Source organism: Pomacea canaliculata, linkage group LG9 (genome assembly GCF_003073045.1).
Source record: "Pomacea canaliculata isolate SZHN2017 linkage group LG9, ASM307304v1, whole genome shotgun sequence".
Classification (NCBI taxonomy): domain Eukaryota; kingdom Metazoa; phylum Mollusca; class Gastropoda; order Architaenioglossa; family Ampullariidae; genus Pomacea; species Pomacea canaliculata.
This window is the reverse complement of record NC_037598.1, coordinates 7,211,798-7,233,367: the sequence shown is the minus strand read 5'-3', so window position 1 is coordinate 7,233,367 and position 21,570 is coordinate 7,211,798. Positions and strand designations below refer to the sequence as shown.

Sequence of the window (21,570 nt, the reverse complement as noted above, 5' to 3'; positions counted from 1 at the left end):
TGTGGGTCGACCTCGCCTAAGCCTCCGGAATAGATTTATCAGAACCGCAAGTTCGCAGGCAGCAGTTAATTTTTAATGACCACTTTCAGGCCTGAGGGAAGCTAGCTAATGACCACGGGCGCCAATGCGAACAAAAAAGAATGAAAAAAGGAATCTACCTCCCTCCCTGAAAAAATTATCTTGGTATTTCTTGTTAGAGAAGTTCCTCTTGATTCCTCGGTCATTCACCTTGTCAAGATGTGGTTCACACATGACCTGGGGCTAGCTGCACCAAGTGACTTACTGACTCTCTTTGCATGGCGGATGAATTTTGCTGCATAGGTTCTCTTCCCTCGGCCACCTCACGCAGCCGACCTTTGTTGCCAGGACCTCCCAGAGATCCCAACACACGAGAGACGATGTGACCCTTCGCAGCCTGTATGTTTGTACAAAAGTGTGATTTAGACCCGTCGCTTACCTAAGGCCACATTCGAGGGCAACGCCCATCATCTCCTCCCCCATGCTGACTAACCATTACCAACCCTGTCAGAAGTCAGGTACTCACTCAACAGATGGATCTTCCGCGCAGCTTCGGTATCGAACCGGACACGTCTGCAGCCTGTGACGTCAGCGTGTTTACCGCTCTGCTTCCTGCTTCACCTTCACGGGCAGGTGCATCAATATAATGGCCAACATTTCTGCCATTGCTAGGGAGAATTCCTCGACTGTGAGAACTGAACCTCGCCAACGCTTCATCTGGAATGTATTCAGCTTCTGAGTTCAGAGTGCATGTTGCTTAACCCCTACTCCCCTCCACACAAACCCCACCTTAACCAGCCTCCGACTACACCATAATCTTCCTCCTTTAATCACTCGCATGCATGGAAGCTAATGAGGCATGATGGGAAATTAGGAACTGTCTCGGATGCGCACGATGGATATGTCCACTTTTTTGGTTTTGTTTTGCTTTTTATTCTTCGGCATCATATGCTTGTAGGCCACGCATCTTGTCAGTCTGCACTCTACGTACGTGTGTGTGTGAGTGTGTTCGGGCTTTAGATCTGTCAGTACCTGTTCCTTGGCCCCCTCTCAAATATAGAAAACGCACAAGAAAAGAAAAAGAAAAGATAGGAAGAAAGATCGGCACAGCTCTAAGTAAGAAGAAACCTTTGAATTCATTCTCCCCCCTGCACAGTTATCTCCCTCCTACCATCGGCAACCCCGATACGGCTGCTTACCTTCCTTAAGTTTATTTTGAAAATGTTTTAATTTTCTTTTTCACAGCTCCACTTGCTGCACGTGCTTGCTTGTTGTCTGTACACATCGACAGGCCTGCACGTGCTGGCGCATGCGCAGTATTTATACGGGAGTGAGAGAGTTCCAAACTATGTGTAAACAGAAACTGTAATCTTGAAAATAAGCACATGTGTTGCTTTACGAAACTGTACCACAGGTGATGTCATTAACGATACTCTTTCTTCGTTTGTTTTCCTTCTTACACTCTTGTATTCTCTTTTTTTTCTCTTCCATCTCTTATTCTACTCTCTCTCTCTCCTTGTTAGATTCCCATCTTTCCATCTCTCTCTTCTCTCTCTATCTCTTCTCTCTCTCCTCTCTCTTACCTTATCTATCTGTATGCCTATGTATCTATCTTTTTAGTTGTGGGTATCAACCACTGTTGTTGTATCATTGCTTTCTCAGCTGTCGGCTCCTCCATCCAAACCTCCATGATGCCCTATCGTACGTGGCTCTTGCACAACATGCTTACCTTCCTCCCTTCTGGAAATGGGGCCACATCAGAGCACCCGCACCCAGACCAAAGCAAACAACCTTTTCTTGACACCCTGATAGGCTCCCCGTCTCTAACCGTCCTCTCAACACACACTTAGCACCAAAGATGCGACGAACGGCGGAGTGTATTGACTCACTTTATCCGTTTGTTTGCGCAGTTTATCGTGGTGTCGTACAGCGAAAGCCAGTGGTAGGTTAACACCCCAAGGTTTGTCTTGATAACTGTAAAAATACCTGTGTTTACCTGTCTTTATTCAGGAGTCAGCGCATGGCTTTCCATTCCTTGGCAAGATGGTTTGCTGGTGTTTGTTGCCAGTGGCAAGTCTTGCCCATCCCTCGCCATGTGTTTATTCGTATAAGTGCTTCTTTTCTTAAACCCTTCTTAACCAGCACAAATGTTGACCAATCTGTGACCAAGATCAACAAAGATTCTACATTAAAGATATATTAAAACTTGTCTGGTTAAGAATGGGCTTTCCAAGAGCAAAGCTTGAGATGCTGTTAGCCAGTTGTAAACCTCGGAAAGTCAAGCAGTCTGGTATAATTTGTGGAGATCACGAGAAGCCGACCTCTTGAAACCAAAGAAAGGAACATTTCAAGACTAAAGAAGGATGAAATTGTTATATAGTCATTCACTTGCAGACTGGACAAAATGGACGAATGTTTTGCGTAAGAATATAAAATCTGACTCACACACTCCTACGGATTTTCATTATTGCATTTCCCGCGTGTTGTTGCCCACCACATCAAGCCTCACATTGCTGTATTCCCACTCGTTTTCTCGGTTGCTAAGCAGTGTAGGACTCCAAGTAATTAGAAATCGGAACGATCCACGTGATATTCGTTTTTACCTGAGACACATCATTAATCTAGTTTTATCTGTCGAACGATAGGCACAGTTCACAAAAACAACAAAAATGTTAAAATGTGGGACTTTGATAAAGTCATGGAGGGGAGCATAGAATGAAAGGAAGATAAAAATAATGAACAGATGGAAGAACTGTTTAATAAAAAAGGGGAAATAAATTATGCACTATCTCTGAGGTAACTGGGTCCTTGTGACTGGTCTTGAAAACAGAAGCCACAGAATGAATGGTTGCCATGCTAACAATAAGTCAATAATAAACAATAAACTAATTGAAAATGTAGTATGTGTACTGAAACTGTTTCTGTCAAGTAAGGTTTACAGTGACAGTGTCGTGAAATTCTACACAAGACCAAGTCTTGGCCCGTTTCTTGGAATTGTAAATATAATAATCTGGTTCGTGCTTGAATTGCAAATGTGCATCTCCGGACTTCAGCTCAAGTTCCCCTTAGAATCTTCCTCCCTATGGTTTTGCGTTTATAGGGGAGGGGAGTGGAGGGCTCTCCAAACACTTCTATTTCTGAAACAGTGCATGTAATCTTGGTTTCCTATGGTTAGCTATGTTTGGAGCACGCGCTAAAACTGTAGACACACAAGGGCCTTCGATGGAAGAAAGAAGAAAGAGAGCAGAGATAAGTAGCGATAGCTGATAGAAGCAAGAGCGATGAGAGAAGGAACGGGAGATGGCCAACGGAGGCAGAAAAGCGAACACGAAATAGAAAATAAGGGAGATCAGAAAATGGGCAAGGAGATGGAGGAAGAATGGGTGAGAAATAAACGGGATGGGTTAGGGAGATAAAAAGAGAATGAGAGAAAGGAAGATATGGTAGAGGATACAGAAATAGAGATGTGGGGGAAATGATATTAGGGGGAGGGAGATGGGAGGGAAATGAGAAGGGAAGAGAATCAAGATAGCAAGGGAGGGGGGACTAGAGAAAGCAAAAAGAAGGCTGAGTTCCCGGAGCCATGAAATCTCATAGCTGGGGTTAAATCTTGTGTTAGGGTTCCGAATGGCTTCCTCCTACACCCCCTCTTTTTAGAAGTCCCACTCTCTGCTCGAAGCTTTTCTTTCTGTGTTGTCCCAGACCCGCTGCCGGAGTCTCAGCGCCAGAGTTCCGGTGTGGCTGGCTGGTGTGTAAGTGCCTTACAACTCCCACCTCCTGTCTCGATACAACCCAGAATAAAGGTGTGCCATCGTCCAGGATAGGGGAGTGTATCGGTGGGGAGATAACCAATGCATCCCTCAAGATTTCCTTTCTCTCCACTCCACCCCTACTTGTACACTCCAACTCCAAAGACGATCCAGGTCAAGGAACAAAACTAAAACGAATACGATCTTATCTTAAAGGTATATCACAGAATAATAGGGAGGCTGTACGAAAACGACTTGTCTCCCCCTATCCTTACCTGCCTTCTTCGTCTTCATTTGGGACAATCCCATGTAGGTATAACCTCCCACCCACACCACCCGCCTCCCACGGCCTTAATGCCTATTGACATTTAAGAAACATGCACTCCCGGCGTCCTTAGACTCCAGTAAATGATCGATGGTTCTGGAAGGGCTTGGAGAGAGTTGTCCGCAAAAACACTTAAAAACTGGTCTTCAAAGCCTGCTGAAGTAAACAATCAACAAGACGTCTCTCGCTCACGGGACCTCTTGAGAGCTGCCTCCAAGTGAATTTTTTTAAGGCGTGCCATTGTGATGTCAGGCAGACTCCATCTCTGTTCCTCCTGGTGCAGGTCATCAATCTCCCACCAACAACGCCGGCCACCACACGGTGTGATCGTCTGTTACAGTCACTGTGTTTATGTTAGTAAGTTTGTAATGCTTGGATCTTTCATGAAATGACCAATCCCTTCCTGTGAAAGTCCTTAGACATCAGCACGAGGTTCGGAGGCAGACAGTAAGACACACCCGGTACAGTAAATTAAAAACAGACCACGTTCATCTTCCCCAGGTAATGGCGCCATTCTGTAAGTGAATATTTCTGTTTGGTAAAAAAAAATTGAAAATGTAAGTGCAGAAAGTCTGATGACATTGGCACAAGCTAGGCTACAGAAGAAATGAAGATGTGAAATGAAGTTTTCACCGTTAACGGTCCGCTGAGATGGATGGCACCAGTTGCAGTGGGCAGGTTCAAAGAACCGTTACGGCTAAGCCTGTGATAAGCCGTCTGCACCCCGACATGGAGCAGCACGTGCGAGCACTTCAGTACAGAGAATGGTAAATGAGACAATTTTTCAATGAGATCTTGTAAGCGTCAAAACAAACAGGAAATAAAACGACTTCAAACAGAATGGCGTCCCTTCCTGTTGGAAGTGTGGTATGACGTCATTGCAACACATTTTCTTCACTCCAAGAAAGAAAACTCGTTAAAGGGGACATAATTACATGTTCCAAACATCCAAGTGAGTTTCTTTCTGAAAGCTATTTTTCTAAATGAACTCTTGAAAGGGAAGTGATGGAGACATTAAAGTTGAACCTCTCGCTCGCAGAAGAGACAATTCTATTAAGGTTTAGCAGCGATAGTTTTAAACGACACAGAAGAGGCGACAGATGAATAGCAACATCAACGAAAGAGCCAGCAATGTGTTGATGTTAGTTCGCTTTGTGATGGTCTATAATCCTTTGTTGCTGTTTTGCATCAACGTGATCTTAATATAAATCTTAGGCGCATCAAGAAACCGCTTACTCTCGATACTCTTTAAACTCTCACCTTGAAGTGTCGGTGAAGACTTCTATTTCTGTTCTCTATAGAACTCGCCGACAAAAAAATCGCTGGATGGTGCGTGCACAAAGGCGATAGGACCACCCAGGCTTCATTTCCCATCAGTAAGAACGTGAAGATGAGGCTGACAAGTTAGCTTGGATCCCCCAACAGGAACCCCAACCCCATTCCCGAAGGTAAACGTTTATGCAAAAAAGTTTATCACAGATTTAGCTAGCTCCTATTCTCTCCTAGCTGTCTTCCTTCTCCTGACATTTGCGTCATGAGAGATTAGACATTGTTAGCAGCGCCACCTAGATGTCTTTCACTGCAGTCGTAAAGGGGTTGCTTCAGGGATAAATCTTTTTCTTAAACATTGGTCCAAGCGGTGTTGATGCCACTAAGTGTTCTATCTAAATACGTTGGCAGGAAAAGGAGGAAATTGGAAACTAATTGATCAGCCTTTCTGAGATCGTTCTGTTGACTCTGGAAGGACACGGAGGCAATTACAGTTCCGCATGCCTTCGTCAGGTCTTTAACACTTGAGGCCAGCCATTGCACCGTTTATACTTGCGTGTGGCCAGGTAATTAAACACCTGCCTGCTTGTCTTCTTGCTTCTCTACTTGCTTACAACCAATGTCCATGTGCGTGTTTCGACATGCATGCGCTTGGGACGTCTGTGTGCGTGCCTGAAAATATTGCATACACTGTAAGGATGGTCTGGGATAACATCTGAACCAGACAATAAAGCAATGATGGTTTTTTTTTAATTTAAAAGATGTTTTTTTTTAGTCCTCCTTGATGTCAATCCCAAAATAAAAAAATAACTCATTATCGTCGGTGCATGTCAGGTCTTCAAAATGTCGTCGGTCTCAAGGGGCAAGTTGACTATTTAAGACCATACTTAGCTAAGTCGACTTAAACTTGAGGCCAGTGGTTTAAAATTTATTTTCAAGACTTCAAATGAAACACCACCCTGGTGTTTTACGGAGTCAGCTACAGGCAACATCACGGCCGAGCAGCCGGCCTTGCAAAAAAGGCGAGAAGCGCTTCCAATACCTCAATCCCAATATATTTCTTGTATCCCCCCTCTAACCCCTTGTAGGGCTTCTGTTTATCAGCACCACATCAGTAGTACATCATAGCTGTGTGAGTGTACCTGTTCACCTGCTCTCCTGCATTGACGGTCAAGCTTCTTTCACCACGAAATCAGAACAATGGCGGCAATTCATTATCAATGGCAGCTGGCTTTCCAATCTAGTCATCTTCTCTATTTGGTGAAAGTCCTGATCCCTTGTCCGGAAGAAAGAAACAGATTAATATCTTCTTTTGTGTTTTCTGTGATGTCTACCAGCGGCTTCTCTCATGCGGGCTATCTCTCGGTGGGTATACAAAATACGGGTGCTGTTGTTTGACTGTAAGGGTGTTTTGTGACTGTGATACTGAGTATTGTACTTCAAAAAAAGAAGCAGAATATGTTATAATTAATGCTGAGGATTTAAAAACTGTATTTATAACATGCTTATACATGCATGAGTGAAAGTCTAGTGCTAAATATATGCATTCTACATTGTGTATTATGTTGCAACCACTATGAAATTGCGCCAGAAGCCTAAATCATTAAATAATGTCTCTCTCTTTCTATCTCTCTCTCACGCACACACATGCACGATACTCGCATTAAAAACCTGACAGCTGCTGTTAATGACAAAACAGAGTGTTGATCCACCTATTTGCTTTCATTACAAAAAACGCCCCCGTCCTATTATCTACAGCGCCTCTAGACTCACATGTTTCCCATGATGCAACACTGCATCTCCTCCCTCCGTCCCTCCTAGCAACAATCCTCCCCGCGTGATGTCTTCCGATTTCTCGAGCATGGAGTTAGAGTCCCCTAGGAACAGACCGATGCCCCCTTCTATTTCTCCTCTGCCCCCTTCCCCCGTCTGTGTGTGCGTGTAGAGGGGGGACAACAAATCACAAGCATCAGACTTGCTTCTAAAGATGCCGGTCTCGCAATGCACCTTGCAATGCACCTCGCTTATTGCGAAAGCAAGGCTGTGATGTGTTGTAGCAGGCGTATACATGACCTCACGTAAGCGAAAGGATGCGGCGCGTGTAGCTGCTATTTTGAGACTCAGGGGAAGGAGGAAAGGAGGGAAAGGGGGAATATCGAACGCCAGGGCACGTGAAGACGAGAAGGTCGTGATCTTGTGCACGCGAAGGACTCTCAGGCGAAGCGTGGCTGGCGTGGGGCGACTTTTCGCCAGAAACACTCACAGACTGCAGCACAAGGCGCCGGCGCTCGAAATTTCATCCACCAAATCCATTTAAGAAAATGCTGACCAAATCTAGGTTTGGTCCTAACTGTCAACAACGGATTTTTGTATACGATGTGCAAACGCTCTTCAGCCACTTGCGAGATTCGGTCAAACTCCTGTACTTACCATCATTACAATTATATATTATAAGCTTTTTGACTGTTTTATTTTGTTCTGAGTATATAAAAAATTCCTTCTGTCCTTGGGGATATAGATACTGTGTACTCTGTAACAGTCAGGTGTTTGGAAGAAGGTGAGAACATTTAGAACAACGTATTTTGCTTCTTTCACGTAATCCCGTTAAAGTAACGTAAATTCACGTCACTTAAAACGACATAAGTATTCACAAGAAATTCAGTGGTTTTCAGCTTTGACTTTACGTCCAAGTTCATCGCTGTAGTGAGTGTTATAAAATAAGGAGGGGACCTCTTACCGGGTAAGTAGAACGGGTGTATTGGGAGATGACAAATGCCACCCATTAGCTCCTGTTACTGCTTCATGTTTCTGTTGTCAAAATAAATACACAACAGCTTTCCTCAGACATTTATATCAGTAGACAAAGGAAAAGTACTTAACACTTAAACTAATGTTTTGAACCATCATCATGTATTATAGAAAATTTTCTGCAGTATAGACATAGTAGATAGCCTTTCAGATTTCTTGGAAGTAGCTGGTAAATATAATGGGAACCTTTAACCAAGCAGAAAGAACTCTTCAGCAAGTCAAAAATAAATTTTAAAAAATCACGGGAAAAGGGGAGGCGATGGGGCTGGGAGTTCTGTGCGAGATGCTCCACTGCGCTGTTGCGAGTTTTAAAAACACCTGAAGGTCCTTGACGTCAGCGGGGCTCCAGTTCAGGTGCAAACAGTTAATCTTAATTTACCTGTGCTTTTCACCTCGCTAACTGTTGCCATTTCATAGCCAGCGCTTCTGTGCGCAAACTTATTCAAACAGAGATGGCAAATGGCCGCATTACATGAGACAAGATTAAATGCAACAATGGGGGCTACATCCACAAAAATAAGCAAATACAGAGAAGGGGCCTGCCAAGATGCCAAGAACCGACATTTTCTGGGAACATAGATGTATGGGTTGCACAGGGTTTTTTTTTTCTGGTCAATCAGGTTCTCGTGGTTGCCTAAGGTAAAACAATTTCTTCCTTCCACAGATAAAGTGGCAGATGAGACAGAAGACGACTGGTAGGTCGCTTAATGAGACGCTTGATTAGTTGAGTGATGAGCATGTGGCTGGGTAAGTAAACACTGGGAAAACAGATGGTGTTGACGGCTGCAGACTCACTATCCTCTGAAAAAAAAATTATCAAGGCTTCTATAGAGATGTAAAATGTCCTTCTGTAAAGTTTTGGCGAACCTGAGCAATGTGTTACAATGAACCAAGACTGTAATCACATATTTTACTGCAGGTTCCCGTGTTCCTTCCCCTGCAGACTTCAGGATGGAACATTCTGCTGCAGGGTTCACACCTGCATAAAAACTCTACTGCAGGTCCCAGCAGATGTAAATGTTCTGCTGCAGGTCTCCGGACCAAGAAAAACATTGAACTGTTAAGTCCCTCGCAAACACCGTCACTCTCCACAACATTAAGTTCAGGGTGGATTTTATTTCTTGGCTGGCTGGCAGGCCACCAAAGCCAGAATTTCCTTCTTACTTTCACCCCAATGCAGCTTCTACCTGTTTTTTTTTTTTTGTTTTCATTTTTTTTTTTTTGCCTATTTCAATAGCTTTCTCCCTCAGTCTCTCTCTCTCTCGCACACACACCCCTACACACACACACACACGCACACTACTATTTATCTTCTTCTCTTTCCTCCCTTGTTGTCCTTCATTGCAGTCAAAGACAGTTGAGGTTCAATGGAGACAAGCGAGATAAGCTATAAACCTAAGTGTGTGTGTGTGTGTGTCAATGATGTATGTATGTAAGCCTTAAATGCACGTGCTTCAGACTGTAAATGTTTTAGTCGTGAGTGCTTACTAGTCTGTATGTTTTTTCATTTCTTTTTCATTTTTTCTGGGATTTTTTCCTCCATTTGAGGGTGTTCCTTTTTTTTCGAAATCTGTTTTTAAGTGTTTCCCGTGTGTCTCCGCATCTGAACGAATGAGTGTTTCCTCGAGGGCTCTTTAAGTGGATGTTGACTAAAATATGCTTATTGTTGCTGTTGCTGCATGCTGTATCGGGGAGTGAAATGCTGCTTAGTATACTGCAATATGGTGCAGTACTGAATTTTAAGTAGACTGTAAGGCAGTGCAGAATAGTGTGTGCGTTTGTACGAATGTAATGTATGTGTTATTAATTGACTGTAAATTAAAATTTTTGCTCGTTTGCATAAATACTAATTTTGTAGGGGTGGGGATGCCATATTTTGTGTGGTCTGCATCTTCTGCCAGCTGAACATGGGACTATTTTTTCCAGTGAGGTTATAAGCTTGTACTGAATTATATAGTGTACTGCAGTGTAGTGAAATATAGAGCAGCACAGTGTACTGCAGTATGAGAGAGTAAGTATAGTGAAGCAAAGGTTTTCAGGGCCTATGGAGTGTAGTGTAGCTAGCCATAATGTGCTGTAATACAGAGTGTGTAGCGAAGTGTGATACGATGAGAGCAGCGTTCGCTTAGTTGCCAAGCGATGTTGCACTAGGAATGTTTTGTTGATGATGGCCACCACTTACTCGGCAAGTATCAATTACACTCACGCACACCCCGCAAATGCCGATTTTTACACCCTAAAAAACTGCATCCACTTGCACGTGCAAATACGTGTGCACGCGCACATACGCTCTCTCCTCCCCTTCTCTCTCTCCCCTTCTCTCTCTCCCATGAGTGAACTCCCATGCGTTGTGAACTGCACTCAGCCTCACGCCCTACAGCTGCAGTGCGCATGCGTAAGATACAGTCGGAACCAGAGCTTTCATACACGACAACAGCAAATCACAGTATTAGTGATTCGTCTTATTTAGTAAAATTCGTTATTAGTCTCACACGCGTTCGTGAAGCCCAACATTTTGCAGCCAAATTTTCTATTTTTCGCGAGGCAGCTCGGTTTGACTCCCAGCATGGAGTTTTTTTGTCAAACTCGGTGGCATGAATAGTCGAGCGTGTTCAATGAAAATAATCTCTGATTAGACTTATGATTAATTCCGCTTGGAAACCCCCCGGGGTAGCCTGGCGGTCCCAAGCCCGGATGAAGGTTTGATGCTGATGAGAAGGATCGTAGATTGTCTCCCCCTACCGGTTGCATTCCGCCAAGGATCCGTCCACCTCTCTGTTAACCTGTTTCCCATCCATTATCTCCTTAGGGTGATGCGAGACGAGATCCGAACCCAGGACGCCGGATCCTCGCTGACAAACGCTGATCTATTACGACCCTACTAGCAAGAGTAATGAGAGAAGGGCACAAGACGCGGAGAAAGAAACAGTTCGTCCCACCACCACCACAACCACACGAAGACAAGATCACATCCGGCATGAGGTTCCGGTTCCGGAAGATCCTGACCTCATTCGTTAAGGTCAAAGAGCATGACCCCCCCTTTGTCTCGTCAAGCAGCGGCTCTGGAGAGGACGGGGTGCCTGGCTGACTGACACACGCCGCTGGCACGTCCGGCGTTTCGTAAGCGCCGCTTGCGTGATCCGACCAGCAGCAGCAGCAGCAGCAGCGGCGGCGTCGGCGGCAGGGATAAGATGTCGGAATTCGTCGACAAAACAGAGAAGCAAATTGGCGGGTATTATTCCGCGGGCCATGTTCCGCAACTACTAATCAAACACCTTGATTGGCTCTGTCAAGCATCATAATCGTCATCTCTGATCTTTTATACTCAAAGTGTTTGTGAGTGTGTGGTGGGGAGGGGGAGGATGTGCGTAGCTGCATTGACTTGTGACCTCTCGTGACCCCATCAAACTCATACTTGCCATGACAACAGTGCTGCACCACAAATTACAAACTGTTTTAACTGTCACTGCTGCTATTCACCTGCAAAGCTGTCCACAGTCACAACGTTTCTCCAAATCATCAAGACAAGGGAGTGTATTATAATGTCACAATCAAACAGAATCTTCTCCCCTGATGTTTACCTACATAGTCAGGTCATTCTGGACCGGAATGGATTTCATGTTCAGGGTGTGACAAGTCGTTCAACTCTGTGTCATGCGTTCCAAGCTCTCTGAACTCTGAGACACAAGTCAGAACTGAGTGTTGAATGCGGCTCCTTGACTCTGTATGGAGTTGTGTGTGTGTGTGATTGTGCGTCCGTACCTGCATGTGTGCACGTTCTCATGTTTGTTGGCGTGCGTTTATGCATGCAGTTAATGGTAGAACGGAAGTGACAGGATTTGCATCGTGTGTGTGTGAGAGAGAGAGAGGGGGAAAAAAATTGTGGTACATATAGCAGTATATGTAGTGGTGACTGCTAGTGTCTGGTGATTGTCGAGACAATAGCAGCCATAAATAATACATTTCCTCAGGCAATGCCACACGACAAATAAATTCTTTTCTAACACCCACACCCCCAGTAGACTCGACAAGGGCTCGATGGCGGACACACGTGTTGCAGACCCCAGACCCCTGTACAAACCGTTACAAACATACAGAATCGACTCGAAATCCAGACCAGACGCGTTGTGGGGTCCGGTGATAAAAAAACAGGCTCATGCCTAGATTGGATTATCATCAATTTTTCCCCGCCTCCCAACTCTGGCTACCGAAGGTTAGCTAGGATTGTAGGTTCCGACCGGAAATAACCCTAGGGTGGGATGTACCTCTGGTTCCAAGCCTCCGGGTGAGGCAACCGCGTGATGTATGGAACTGTAGACAGCAACAGTCCAAACCACAGCACGTGCTTTGTCTATGTGCCACTCCGTGAATACGATATTCTCAGCGCACGGTGAAGGAGACAACATTTGACCTTTCCGAAAGCCTTCCAGGGGTCACATGCTGTGCGTGACGCAATGAGTGGGTGGGAAGAGTTCCTGAAAGAGGGCGTTAGTGAGCGTGACTTCGCAGGATTTTGTTACCTTGGTGATGTCGGCATCTTCACAGCACGTGGTCACGCTGACACAAACAGTGCTCTGTACTATAGAAGATAGAATATTTTACATTTCATTCAACAGTTCGCGATGAGTAACTTCTAGCTAGATTAGCATCATCGTCGCAATATCATCTTCATCATCGTCATCCTCACCGTCTTCGTCGTCATGGCTGACATTCTGTGATAATTCAATTTGTCCAAGGATCAAAAACAAAACGAAATCAAGGATCACAAGATAATCAGCAGCTTTGAGAGAATATCACGAAGGCATAGAGCTAACAAAGACAGAAAATTCAAGAGATATCTTCAAACAAAACTTCGGCCGTGAGAAATGTTTGAAATCGAAAAAAGGCCTCGTGACGTCATTTCCTTTCAGTATTATTTGTGTAGCACATGCGCAAGGGGAATGGTGTCATAGGGTTCAGGATGTCGTATGGCGATACACACCCATCCGTCCGTCAGTCAGTTTGCTTAGGACAGTAAGTGAATCAATTTTTGTTCTCCAGAACTTCCTCTAGGAACGCGGTTTAATCAGACGAAATAAAAAAAATTTTCCGCAGCTTTTCACTTACTTTTTAAATATTTCTTATAATGATATTCGTTTAAGAAGTACACTTCCGGTTTCGCCCTTAACGCATACACTAGCTCACCCTTTCTCGGAAATTCCCACCATGCCAGTTGGTTGGGTAGCTTCACCTACCCGGTAGCTCTTCAATCGGGTAAGTTAGCTTGTTTGTTTTAACCTACTTTATCTGCTCCATATTTATTTGCCGACATCCACGAATACTCGCTGCCTGACAACAGCTAACCACATGTCTGATGTCCGGACCTGCAGGATGGGTCTTCGTGTGTCTGCTCCTAATCGCAGCACTGCGCATGCTCGCACACGTGTTTCATTTCTTCCGCTGCACGTGCATGGACTAGTTACAATCAAGTTTGAAGCAAATTGTCCCAGGACAGACCGTTTGACAATGAAGGTGATCGACTCGCAGCTTGGCTCACAAGGGGAAGGCTACTCCATGACACTTCCTGTCTTGCGTGGCTATGCTTGGATGGAGAGAGCAGCCTCTCGCTTATCACCAACATCTCCGTGCAATACGCCAGTCTTAAATGGCAGCCGTTGAGTTTTGTTGTTCTCCCCACCCACTCCCAAAGCTGAGAACCTGGAGACTTTTTCCCGGCACTCTAGTCAATAATTAACAATTAAGTCCAACTGGTGATTTTAATGACATTTAATTTTGCTAATCACTGCCTGTTTCGTTGTGGTAACGATGGTGGCAGGATCGATGTTTTGGGGAGGTCGCACGTGCTTAGAGAATGGAGGATGGGGAGCACTGTCTTTAAAGGCTGGCATGCAAAGGATGAGAGGCGAGTTTCATTCCATTTTCCCTTTCGAAAAGGGCGGCACGGATTCCACGACAGTGCAGAATAGAATTGTCTCTACCTTCTGTCTGCTGTCATCGCTTCTTCTTTTTCAACAATATGGAAAAATGCGTGTTCTGGCGCATTCGTGTGCGGTGTCTGAAATCTGCATACCAAGGCATGAGACTGTTTGGCTTGGCATGCCGATGTATGAGGTTGCTTGACTTGGCATGAGAAGGCTTGCTCGGAGAAGATCCTCCTCTCATCAAACGAATATTGCTTAAGTCAATGATGTTCAGGTTTCGTCATGCGCGATTGTTCTACCTTGTAATTCGTGGGTGTCTTCAGGCAGTTACTATATGTTGCCACATATCTTAAGTCCCCCCCAAGGGTGAGGGTGAAGAGGGTTGGTCCACCCGTGAATCACAAGCTTTTCCCCAGTGCAGCACATCGTATGCTTCGGGTTCAGATCTTCTCTCGGGACGCTGTGGTTTGTTGCTGAATATTAATTAGATGGATGACACAAAAGTGCTTTCAATATATTAGATTGATTTTTTTTCTTTGTTTTGCTGTCGATGGTATTTTTATTATTTTTTTTTTGTTTTTGCTTTCCTTTTCTGTGTTTAATGGCTCAATCAAGCAGAGTACTGTTTTTGTTTTTATTTACGGACCGACCTCAGTTTCTTTCTCCATTCTCTTGCCTAGCGCTTAGTCAGTCGAATAGGGCTAAGAAAGCAATTTTTTAAACTTTTTATTCATTTGCCTCTAAGCCATTTATATACGTTTCACAAGTGCCTCCAAAACATTTTGCTGACGGGAATGAAAATCTATCTCTTAACAGTTTTATCTGACCTAAAACCATTTCAGCTAAATATATATATAATTGTATTGCGCACTGATTGCCTAAATTGATTTAAGTCTTAAAACTGATTGAAATTAAAAATGTGGTGTGCAACTGGTCCCAGGACTTTAATTTCCAATCTTCCACAATCCATATTTTAATGAATGAGCCACGACACACACACAGAGGTCATTGAGAGAAGAGAGAGCAGTAGAAGACAATTGTTTTCAAATGATTGAAAGTACAGCTCAAAGAAGAGCCTCTAGATATTACAGCTGTTAGTCGCTCCAGAGCAATGATTCATCAGGTGTAAAATTTATCGCGATCCGAAAAAGTTTGCCAAGTTCACATCGCAAGAGGAAATGTGCAATCTCGCAAAGAAAAAAAAAACTCAAAGGAATAGAGAGAATTTATCTGGATTTCCCTGCAGAAAGATGAATACCTACTTTACAAACCTCTAATTCATTTCCGCTCGGTAATTCTAAAACAACAGCGATGACACATCTGATGGAGAGGGGTGAGGGGTATGTTTGCACTAAACATCCTCCCAAAAAATGTGCAGAAGGTCGAAGGTGAATAGTTTGCCATCTTGTCCCTAGACCCGATTTCCATGTTCTTTAGTGTACGACATTGGCTTCCCTCGTGAAAGCATTGCAACACATCCTTGAGGTCAGGGGTCGTTGACAAAAGGAGTGGAAAGAGTCTGTAAAGGGAGGGAAGAAGGTGCAATCTCACAAAAGAGAAGAGAGGGAGAAGCAAGGTTCTTACGCAAGCCTTAGGGAATGAGTGGGAAGGGGGAGGGGATGGAGGAGATGTCTGACAATGTTGCTAAAAGACACTGCACGTGCAGGTGAGCCTGTAAAGATGTGCACGTGCATCGTCGTGCGCATCCTTGTGTGTGGAAATGTTTGCGTTCCTTTCTCTCTCTCTTCTTGAGTCTTGTGTCTTTATTTCTCTGTGTGTATGTGTGTGTGTTCGTGCGCGCATAAACCGAGATATCACAAGCAAGAACAAAAATCGTGAATGAACGGAAATCATTACTTAAGGAACTAGTAGGAAGCTACTTCTTTTAATGGTGAATAAAGCTCCGTGCAAGATACTGATTCCCCACATCTGGAGAACAGCTTCCTTTCGTTCTCGGGATACACTCCTAGAAACATCCCTTCACAGAAATATATCAACAACACAGAATAGATATGCTTACTCATCAAGACCGTTAAGACAGCATGTTCATGAGGACGTTTGTTTATCTTAAGAACGGAAGAAGGGTGTCCACCCAAATTTAAAGAAATAGCATCTTGTCCCGAGCTTTACCAAATCATTGGGAAAAGAATTTGCATCCCACTAGTTCTCTCAGTATTGCGAGTCTTAAAAGAAGACAAATGATCAAATGACAATTGCTTCTTGCTTTCACGTGACTGGTCTATACAAATATCTTATTGTGTTGACCTACATATGGATTCCAGAAGACAAATCTTTATCAGTGCTACTCTATTCTAAAGAATCATAATTTCTTGTTATTTGTTTGTCTCTTTATTTTATTTTTTTGACGTTTTTAGTTTGTTCGTGTTTGTTTGTTTGTTTGTTTGTTTGTTTGTTTGTTTGTTAGACACTAAAACCAGCGAAAACAACTTTCTTGAGGTTTTTTTTTCTTTGCAATGATCTTCTCTTTTAGTGTCTTAACATCACTCAGGGCCCATAGCCATCATTGACAACAACGCCTCAGTCGTTATCAGAGATGCGACTCCGCAGTTCGTCGCGATGTGTCAACCAAAGACCTGAGAAAACGTCCCTCGCCGAACGGGGTGTGGTGGGAGAAGGGGAGGGGGAGACGGTTGGAGGAGAGTAAACTTCTTGTCTACTTACAGTTGAAGGCGTATTCCGAGGGCTCGCTGTCATCCACGGCCAGTAGGACGATGGCACGAAAGCTGGACATATCCGTGCGACTCTCCGAGTGAGACATAGTGGGCTGCAGATTTCCGATCGACAATCGGCCGCCGCCAGAGGGAGTCGGTGTTAAAGCCATGCCGCAGCGGGCCAGCCAGCTAGACACAGAGAGACGACGCGGGGCAAAGAGTCTAGTCAGCCGCTATCCTCGGCCACAGCCACCACCAACAACCCCACCACGACCACCACCACCACCGCCGCCGGAGACAGCAAAAGTGAGTTCAGTTGCAGCAGCCGATGATGTGGTCGAACGCCTCACTACACACCCGAACTGCGAGTGACGTCCGACGTAAGGTAACGGGTCACGTGAAGTAGAAGGACGAAGAAGAAGAAGAGAAAGAGGACGATGACACGGACGCACGTGCGAACTGGAGGCCCTCCGAGTAGTTTTCTCCCTTGTCTTCTCTCCAGCCAAAAAAATAAGTGGGGGTGGAAAAGGCGCGCACGCAAGCGCGGAGTGGAAATGGTGAGAGGGGGAGGTAGTGGGTTCGGGGTGGGTGCGAGAGAGATGGTGTTACTCTCCAACTTGGCAAGGTACTCACGGCACGCAGCGAGTCAGGCGCAGGTAACTCTCGATGCACAGCGGCAGCGGCATCTAGTGATGCGAGGCCGTAGGTTTTAGCCCCCAGGTGCCAAAGGGAAGAAGGTATCGGTATACCCCTTTACCTGAACTGTTCGGTGCAATTTGGAGCGCAACCCCGAAATTCACGATTCTCTAGGAGAAACTGTTAGTGGTTCGAGTTGGTGGGAGAGAGATGAAAAGTTTTTTGTTTTTTTTTTAATGAAATTTGCAATCTAGCAAATGAAGAAAAAAGAAAGTAACAGGATGGTACGCTACAACAGCCACCACGCGAGAGCTGAGTTCCAGCGACTTTCGACGCTTCGTCTTTTGCGCATCGACACCGAGCTACCAAGATCCGTGTTAGATAATATACGAGACGACAACGACGACGGAGTGTGTCGAACGAACAGTGAAAAGGAGATATCAGCTACTCGTCCAGGACAGACATCGCTAGCTGCTCTCTCTCTCTCGCTCTGTACAGGGGTCGCGGGCGTTGTGAAAGATGTTGGGTTGGCTGCGGGCCTGACGTGGAGGTAGAGCGTGCACCTGACGTTTGGATGTTGGTAGTGTGATCCTCCTCTCACGGTGTGCACTGCACGGTATTGTCACCTGCTGCGAGATGCGGTCTCATGCATGTTGCTGGTGAGGAAAGGTGGCATCGTATGTTGCGGATAAGACGAGGCCGCTTGTGATTTCTGTTCGCCTGCTGCACTTGTAGCACCAATTTTCCTTTCTCGTGGTGCCAGCTTGTCTGCAACATGCCCTATGATTTTTTTCCATAGCAACAAAGATGTCGATCTTTGAAATCTCATATAGTGTCATGCGACACTTAGCCATGGCACATCAACATGCTTGTGTTGCAGTTATTTATAAATCAACGCAACAAACAGTTTTTTTCCCAAAAAAAAAAAAAAGTAATGCTGCATTTTATTGTTCAGGGATTAACAGTCAAATATGCTTCCATAGCAACAAACTTGTCTTATCTCTAAAATCTCAGTGCTGCACGATGCCACCATGCTAGCTTGTTTATTACAGCAATTAATGCCCGTTGTTAAACTTTGATGGTTTTTCGTCCAAAGAAAACATATCGTGTATCGATGTTATTTCAAGTTCTGCTTACTGGGTTGGGGTGGAATACTTCAAATTTTAACAGCTAGAAAAGATATGCGATAAAATAGCAAAAGTAGAAACAAATTCCCGAAAGCTGCACAGTTTGGAATACAAAGGGGCGCAATCGCGACTGGCTATGTTTTAACAAAGTAGGTGAGTTCCCCTGACAGATGTTCAGCGTCGGAAGTTACAAGAGAACATAACCAGAGAAAAAAAAATTACCAAAGCGACCAAACGAAACATCTAGAACGGAATCATTGAACTGTTAAATCAGCTCAGAGGTTTAAAATTAGATAAAACAATTTTTCATTAGTGTGGCTACTGGGAAGGAACAGATCGAACTTTATTTACCAACACGTAAGTTATTTAGAAAAAAAGTAACCTGGCGACATTATTAAGGTAGAGGAAACTGATTACAAGATTTAAAAAGAGAGAAAATGTTATTGAATGAGAGTTAAGCAACGGAATTAATCAGGTCAGAGTCTAGACGATGGAAATGTTGACGAAAGAAAGAGATAAGAGGAAGAGGAATTTTTAAAATCTTGCCACAGGATCTTCACCTTGACAGCAGAACTAAGTGGCTGCTGCAGGAGTTGACTTAAATGTGGAAGGTGAGACTGCGACAGATTAAAATTGAAACCAAGAAACGCTATTGGAATGTGGCTGAAAAAAGAACAAGAGATTTTTCAGCGAAGGTAAGATATGGAGAAAAGGAAAAACAGATTAGGTTCGGAGAGAGAGGGAGAGCAAGAACGTATACATCTCCTGAAAGATAAAGTGTTTATTCTTTTTCCCTTCAACGTGATTCACTTTAAGAGTGGGGACAGAATAACTTCGTTTCTAGTAGAGAATTTTACTTTCATCATTCAAAGGGCACTTGGCTCACTTAGACGATTTAAAAAAACTGAAAATTAGCCAATAAGAGAGGATGGATCAAAGTCACTGCAAAATATTTTATAAATTTATATAAAAACATATTTTGTTGATTTTATTTTAATCCGTTTTTTCATTTTCCATTCTTTGCGCTGTATCCGTTTCATAATGTGGGAAAAATCTTATTTTAAAGTGTACTTTAATGAACAAGTGAAAAAATGTCATTTTTCCATGAATGGTTTGTTTTGTTGGTTGTTTGTTGTTGTTTTTTTTTCCTTTTTGTTTTTCGTTGGCTTTTTTTTTTTTTTTTTTGGTAAGTAAAAAAGTAAAAAAGATCCATAGCTTAACTGAGGTAGCTACAATCGACTTTTCCAGAAAAAGTGGTTATATCGAGGCCTGCTCGGATGCTTTGCTTTCCTAATAGCTTTACAGAAGAAAGGAGGTGTGCAGTCCTCTAGGCACGGCTAGCCCCTTTCATTCAACGCTCTTCCAACCGTTTGGATTTCTTTTATCTCTTACATTTTTTAAAGTTTTACTTTTCTCGCTTCGTCTCGTAGAAACATTTTGTTTGTGTCTACAGCAAAGATTACAAAATGAAAGACTGGCAAGGAGACAAGATAAAAATCCGAAAAGAAACTTGACAAACATATTTCACGCAGCAACAATTCCTCCATTCAACCAACGCAATCACTAGCACGCGCGAGCTCGAGCACACACACATTCGAGCCAACAGCAAATACAACATAAATATCAAGGGGGGAACAAAGCCGAGTTCTGAGTAGACGACATTTCCTCCATTCGAGTTTATTTTTAGCACGAAGTTGTGAGAGGCGATAATGTGGGTTTTTATCGCTTACTTCGAAACAGGTTTTTTATAGCTAATAGCACCTCACCTGACTATTACCGGGTTTTGGGAGGAGTAGAAATCAGTGAGCCATCCCACGGAAACAGCTGCACAGCAGCAACAAAGCGGACAGAAATGGAAGTAGGCGACTGTACAGAGGTTAGAGCAGGCAAGAAAACAAAGGATGCACGTGTACCTCTCCAAGGTAGAACAGATATCCTTACCACCTACAGCGGCAATGGCGTGACAACAAAGTTTTACTACAAAGTATAATCTGTACATAATTCTACTCTATCGATGTGATACTGCTTGCCGAAATGGAGAATCCAGACATTTGAGGGCACGTGCCTGAGGACAGGGCCGCCGTGAGCCAGCCCGGGCCCCGGGACAGACCTCTCCGGGCCCCTTGTACTTGTAATCGTAAATTATTTTCCCAGTATATAATGTACGTTTACAATTCGAATCTCAATATCTACACTCAAACTCAACTTCTGCATGTGTAATGCTTGGGTGTTCTGTCCTTAGACCTTTCTTTAAAAGAAAAAGAAAAGGAGAAGAAGAAAAAAAAAATCCACTGACCAAGGCCGGGCCCCCTTGACAGCCGCGGGCCCGGGTACACCAGACCCCCCTGTCCCCCCCTCTCGTCAGGCCTGCCTGAGGAGGCTCCTCCGGATCTCATAAAGAGAACGCACCCGCATCTCTGGCCACAGTCCTATAAAAAGCTCCGTGATCATTGCACTTTTCGGGTTAGTTGGGTACCCTGAGAACGTCTGCAGCGATTATCAGCTAAACTGATCCGAGAAATACGTAAGACTGCACCTATGCACACTTATGCAAATTACAAAAGGAAAGTGTAGTCTCTAGTGGTTCTAGCAGAGCCATCTGCACTCTATCCGGTTCCATACAATTAGTATGGAATGTGTAACAATGGGAGTTTTAATACCTTTCGCCGTTGACTATTAAGAAGGAAACAAGAAAGGTTTGTGTGGTTAGTCAATATACTTATTAAATTAGTGTACAAAACGATAGTTATCAATACTGTAAATATCAAGAATTTAATTTCGGGAAAAAAACAAACCTTTAGTTTCCCATGCCGGGAATCGAACCCGGGCCGCCTGGGTGAAAGCCAGAAATCCTAACCACTAGACCACATGGGATTACGGAGGAACTGGCTAAGAAAGTCAGTCTGTACAGTTTTATTTTTCGATGGAAAAGAATGTGTGTAGCTGCTCTCTTTTTCGCACGCACGCACGCATACACACAGTGTCCGCATAGCTCTCGGCTGCGCCTTTATGCTGTAATGGATTTATTCATTCGACCCTTGACTG

The 21,570-nt window shown here is 44.1% G+C and overlaps 1 protein-coding gene and 1 non-coding gene across 2 annotated transcripts in view; both read right to left on the bottom strand.

Moving 5' to 3' along the window:
• Window positions 1-17,869, bottom strand: part of LOC112572455 (putative universal stress protein SH1215) — a 70,452-nt gene extending 52,583 nt beyond the window's left edge. The window contains exon 1 of the mRNA XM_025252151.1: window positions 16,773-17,869. Coding sequence (XP_025107936.1) covers window positions 16,773-16,932 — 160 coding nt within the window. The 5' untranslated portion in view covers window positions 16,933-17,869. The remainder of the gene's footprint in view (window positions 1-16,772) is intronic.
• Window positions 17,870-21,327: 3,458 nt separating this feature from the next.
• Window positions 21,328-21,399, bottom strand: Trnae-uuc. The gene has a single exon. It is a non-coding gene; the product is annotated as a tRNA-Glu (tRNA).
• Window positions 21,400-21,570: the final 171 nt, after the last annotated feature.